Source organism: Otolemur garnettii, unplaced genomic scaffold (assembly GCF_000181295.1).
Source record: "Otolemur garnettii isolate 467f Iridium unplaced genomic scaffold, OtoGar3 scaffold00152, whole genome shotgun sequence".
NCBI lineage: Eukaryota > Metazoa > Chordata > Mammalia > Primates > Galagidae > Otolemur > Otolemur garnettii.
Genome location: NW_003852547.1, coordinates 3,896,500 through 3,902,337, shown reverse-complemented (window position 1 = coordinate 3,902,337; position 5,838 = coordinate 3,896,500). Strand labels below are relative to the sequence as shown.

At 49.1% G+C, this 5,838-nt stretch overlaps 1 protein-coding gene across 2 annotated transcripts in view; it reads left to right on the top strand.

Moving 5' to 3' along the window:
- ZC3H4 (zinc finger CCCH-type containing 4) overlaps positions 1 to 5,838 on the top strand; it is a 48,433-nt gene that overhangs the window by 15,443 nt on the left and 27,152 nt on the right. For both annotated transcript variants that reach the window (XM_023518979.1, XM_012811227.2), the window contains exons 2-4: positions 2,263 to 2,482; positions 2,795 to 2,905; positions 5,341 to 5,563. In XM_023518979.1, coding sequence (XP_023374747.1) covers positions 2,263 to 2,482; positions 2,795 to 2,905; positions 5,341 to 5,563 — 554 coding nt within the window. The remainder of the gene's footprint in view (positions 1 to 2,262; positions 2,483 to 2,794; positions 2,906 to 5,340; positions 5,564 to 5,838) is intronic.

The following is a 5,838-nucleotide window of genomic DNA, read 5'->3' as shown; positions in this document are numbered from 1 at the left end:
GGCGCCGAGCCGGTAAGGGGTGTCTTGAGGCCACTCTGGCTCAGCCCACATGGCTGTTTATCATAAAAGGTGCTTTATGGACTGAGTTTCTTGTCATTTGTATCTTTTTCCTTCAAGGAAAATGCAGAAAAGGGAGGTAGTCAAGTACCTTGCACATGCTTAAAAATGTTTGCAACCTAGGTGGTAATATGTTAGCTTTGGCCTTTGCAGATGAAGATGTTGAGAGTTATGTTCTTTTTAGCTTCTCTTCACAAGAAAACTAGGCTGCCCTCTTCCTGAGTTTCCCCAAGGTGTGGCCCTGGTCTGCCCCCTGGTATTCCCACCAGACACAGAGGGGCGTTTGTTCTAGTTACCATCTCTCAGTGTAGCAGGAAGTTTGCCATGTCACTGAAAAACAGCCTCTCCCCTGAGACAAACCAGTTTCCCCAGTCAGGTGGTGCTTTTAATGTGGGCGAGGCATCCAATAAGGGCTGTGGGCCACACCCCAGGCGGAAGGTACCTCCCTTGGCAGGAATGACACCCTCCCCCATCCAAAGTTTGCTCAGCGTCTACGGAGGCGTCTTCCCAGGCAGCCAGGACAACCTTGCACTTTATGGGAAACAACATGAGGCGCACATCGGTTACCTCTCCATATCATTTCCTTTGAAACAGCAGAAAGAATTCTGTGTCCTGCTTTGAGAGCTGCCCTTGACTTCTGCCCTGGGGTATCCTTGGGGCTGGGCCATTTTGGTTTTAAGTCGACGGGTCCCTTTGAATTGGGAATGTGAGTTAATAGAAAAGCTCCTCTCAAGGGGCTGCTTGATGTTTGGGGAGCAGCTCTGAGGTGGACAAAGGGAATGCCCTGAGTGAAAGGGCTGTGGAGGGTCCCTGGAGAAGTCCCCACCGCAGTTTGTTGTTGCTCCACAAAGCCCGTGAGAACCTCTGAGGGCTCGGGGCTGTGCCCCTCTGAGCAGCCTGGGGCCTTTATGTGCTGATCAGCTCCCTTTGTTTGTGTTGGCCTTTTTGGGTCGTGGTCTCATTACTCTTTGCATTACTCTTTACATTACTCAGTACTCTTTACTCTTTCATTATCTCTTCTCTTTTCCTGTCCTAGTTAATTGGGAGGGAAGGAGTTTTGATGCTCCCACACAACTCTTTCTGTGGTCATTCATGAGGAACTTTGGGGTGATTTTCTAAGTTTAAAAAATTTGTTTTTTCCTTACCAACTTCTGTACTTGTAAGAACTGTGTCTCTGGGTTTGGCTGAAAAACTAGACGCTTTGTCCAGCTGTTCCTTCCTTAACTCTGTCTTCCCTTACCACCACCCTCCCACCTACACCCCCCACCCCACCGTGTAGTGTGGATATTTCAGCGGCAGCAGCATACTCTGTCCCAGTACCGTTTGGAGGGCACTTTCACTTTCAAAGTAACTAGGACTACCGGGGAAGTGAGGGAGTTGACAAAAGTCAGGCAAACTATAGGATGGGAAAGTATAAGGGAGTTTAGGTGAGTTAGAGGAAGGAGAGAGAGCAGGGTCAGGGCCCTGTGAAGACCTCAGGGCCCTCTGGGGCCCTTCCCCCTTATCTTAACTCCTCAGTGTGTCCTCTTCCTCTGGCCAGCAGTGTGGGACTGACTGGGTTGGACGTCAGACCTGGGGACCTGTGGCACCACTGATTCTTACAGAGTTCTATATAAAGGACATTCAGTGTTCTTGGGCCGCAGCCCAGATCTGCATGTGGGTGGGGCCCATGAAGGGGAAGGACATCCCTGGTTCAGAGTTACAGCCCTCTCCACTGTCCACAGCTTCTGGTGGAACTGAGGCTCAGACCTGGGCCCTTGGGAAGGATGCTGTTAACTGTTTTTTGGGGAGAAGGCGCTTCTGTGGTCAAGCAAATTTCAGAAGTGATTCAAAGCAGAGTTGTTTGGACTATAGGGCATCTTGGAAATTCTACATGAAGCATTATGACTCCCCAAGATGGGGCTTTCCTCACTTGTGACCACAGAACCTCTTGAGAACACTAGTCCTGTTGGAACATCCTGATACTGGATTTGTCCCGGTATTAGTGGTAGTATCTTCAAATTCCACCCCTGCCCCAGCCACCTTCTTAAACTAGACCAGGTACAGCTCTTTCGGGGGCAGGATGATAGATAGGATGAGAGGCAGTAGTCCCCCAGGGCCTCTCCCAGGGATTACAGCTCTTGCTCACAGCACTTGGACTAGCCCAAGATTCAGGGATCTCTTCTAAAACCCTCTGTTCACTTTGGCTTTGGGGTTGGTTTTCAGGGAAGATGGTGAGTTGGAGGAAGGCGAACTGGAAGATGATGGGGCTGAAGAGACCCAGGACACCTCTGGAGGGCCTGAGAGAAGCCGGAAAGAAAAGGGGGAGAAACACCATAGTGATTCTGATGATGAGAAGTCTCACAGGAGACTGAAGCGAAAACGGAAGAAAGAGCGGGAGAAGGAGAAAAGGAGGTCGAAGAAGAGGAGAAAATCCAAACACAAAGTAGGTTGGGAAGGTTCACTGGGGCGCTGCCACCTGGTGTGGGGCCTGGCTGAGAGCCTCAGGGGCAGAGATTGTTCTGTCATCCCCCAGGGCACTCTTAATAATAATTTTTGCTATACCAAATTGGATAAAGACCTCTTTTTAAAGAGTTGGTAGCTTATGCTCCATTGCCACTAAATGCCCCTAGGTGAGGTGTTTCAGGTGGAGCTCAGAGCCCTGCGGCACATTCCAACATTGCTTTGTCCTGGGTTGATTGGGCCACAGTGGCTACCTGCAGCGGAATCACCGAGTCTACTTCCCCTGTCATTGCAGCGCCATGCTTCCTCGAGTGATGAGTTCTCTGACTTCTCAGATGACTCAGATTTCAGCCCCAGTGAAAAGGGGCACCGAAAGTACAGAGAGTACAGCCCCCCATATGCGCCGGTGAGTAACTACTGGGAGTGGGACAGGTAAAAGTACTCAGGTTTATTGAGCACCATGTGGGGCATTCTTGTAGGGCACTTCACATGAACTTTAAGTTAGGAGATTAGGTATTGTTTGTTTGTTTGTTTTTTAGAGACAGAGTCTCACCCTTGGTAGAGTGTCATGGTGGCACAGCTCAAAGCAACCTCCGGCTCTTGGGTTTAGGCGATTCTCTTGCCTTAGCCTCCTAAGTAGCTGGGACTACAGGTGCCCGCCACAATGCCCAGCTATTTTTTGTTGCAGTTTGGCCGGGGCCGGGTTCAAACTCGCTACCCTTGGTATTCGGGGCTGGCGCCCTACTCACTGAGCCACAGACACTGCCCATGATTAGGTATTGTTTTTAAGCCCCATTTTATAGGTGAGGGAATTAAGACTTAGAAAATTTCAAGAAGGTTGCCCAGCTCTGAGTGGAGGAACTGGGAATTGAACCCAGGCAGTAGCTGTCTCCATAAGGCATGCTCAGGAGCCTTCTCCGGGCCCAGGCTGCTCTGCAGCCTTGGCAGGACTCAGTATATGTGTCAGAGAAAGATGCTGACTGGTCCATGTCATGGCTGACTGGCTTCCATTGTTCAGAAATGACCTTTTGTAGAAAACTGGCAAGAGAATGAAATGCCTACAAGAGTAAATGGTCCCAAGTATCCAGTAGTCAGAAGTTGGCTACTCATTGAATGGTATCTCTGAGCGCAAGCAGAAATTTAAATTATTTGTCCTTTTGTATACCATTTCCCTCCCCTCCCTACCCCCCGAGAACCCAGAAGGAAAAAACCAGCTTGAATTTTCAGGTTTGTTTTTGTTTTTGTTTTTTGAGACAGAGCCTCAAGCTGTCACCCTGGGTTGAGTGCTATGGCATCATGGCTCAGAGCAACCTCCAACTCCTGGGGTCAAGTGATTCTCCTGCCTCTGCCTCCCAAGTAGCTGGGATTACAGGCGCCCGCCACAATGCTGCGACTATTTTTTGGTTGCAGCCATCATTGTTGTTTATTGGGCCTGGGCTGTATTTGAACCCGCCAGCTCAGGTGTATATGTCTGGTGCCCTAGCCACTTGAGCCACAGACGCCAAGCCGAATTTTCAGGTTTTGATAAAAATGTTTTAAAGTTGTCCCAGCTATCCTGGGACTTGGCACATCATCCAACATAACGGAGGCTTTATTGTCAGGTACTATAGTTGAGATTGATCTGTTGTAGGTTGGGGCTTCAACCCTGGGTCGGGGAGGGCAGGATAGAGGAAACAGGGTGAGCTTTGTTTGTGGGCCAGAACTTGAGACATTTTGAGATCTGTTCGTGTATATTTGTGTGTGTCTCTGTATCTGTCTATATATACATATTTGGGGGGGGGCAGTTTTTGGCCAGGTTTTGAACTTGCCACCTCCATCATATGGGCCAGCGCCCTACTCCTTTGAACTACCGGCAGCACCCTATCTGTCTATATTTTTGTATCGTCCTATTTTTCTATAATGAATGTAGATTTTTTAAATTAATAGGCTTTTCTTTTTGGAGCATATTTAGGTTTATGGAAAATTGAGCAGATAGGACAGAGTTCTCCATACTCCTCACCCATTCCTATTAGTAACATTAGTGTGGCACATTGTTACCCTTGAGTAGCCAAGTGTACATTGTTAATCATTAGATCCATCATTTATATTAGGGATGGAAGATTCTTGGACTTTGTCAAATGCATGATGTTGTCTGAAGCCTAATTAGTATCCTATCAGAGTATCATATCATCCAGAAATGGGTTCATTGCCCTAAAAATGCTCTGTGTTCCTCCTGTTCATTCCTACCTTCTTCCACCCTGAAAGACCCTTTGGCACCCCTGCATTTATGGTTCCTCCATGTCTTTTTATGGCAAGGGAGCTCATTTCTTTTCTTTGCTGAGCAGTACTCCAGTGTCTGGACTACCACAGTTTGTCCATTTACTTACCAATTACAGGACCTGTTTGCTTCTTCCATTTATATATATATCTTTAGCTTCATTCAATACCAATTGGCACTGCTGCACTTGGAAAGTGCAATTTGGAATAGCTATGTGGTGTGGTTGCCAAGCAGGCTGTGGATTGAGTTCTAAGGCCCTGAGAAAATGGTGGCTGAGGAGCACCCTCCTGCCTTTCAGGCCCTCCCCACATGTGCCTACTCTGCATCACTGGGAATTGCCCTTGTTTTGTCAGGGATCCTGGAGTTTGTTTCTCATATTTTTTCAAGCTGTAGCTCTTTGTTAAAAACTGATACATGTGGGCTCACTGCTGCCCCTACTGCTGGGGTGAGAATTGGTCATGACCCAGGGACAGTAGAGACCCCAGACAGACCTATCAGTTCAAGGAATAGCAAGGATTATGGTGGCCTTGGCCCCAGGCCACAGAGGCTGGCTTACTCTCCTCCCTGTTCTCTCTGGGATGCAGTCCCACCAGCAGTACCCTCCATCACACACCACTCCCCTGCCCAAGAAGGCCTACTCCAAGATGGACAGCAAGGGCTATGGCATGTATGAGGACTATGAGAATGAGCAGTACGGGGAGTACGAGGGTGATGAGGAGGAGGACATGGGCAAAGAGGACTACGATGACTTCACCAAAGAGCTGAACCAGTACCGGCGTGCCAAGGAGGGGAGCAGCCGTGGCCGAGGTGAGCTCTACCCGCAGTTTCTCCCCCAGTGTGTGAGTGGCCCATAAGGGACCTGGCCTCCTAAAGCTTACAGTCCAGGAGTGGAGGTAGGCAGTCATGTAGGTTTGAGATGAGTGTATGAAGGAGAAGCCTGGTAGCTGCACACAGCAGAGGCACCAGAGCTGGAGGGAGGGGGACAGCTTCTCTCTCATCTGGACCAAGCTAACTGATAGCTGCCCAGCAGTGCCTCCATCCTCCCAGTCCCATCACCTGACAAGGTGTGTCTGTGGCTTGGG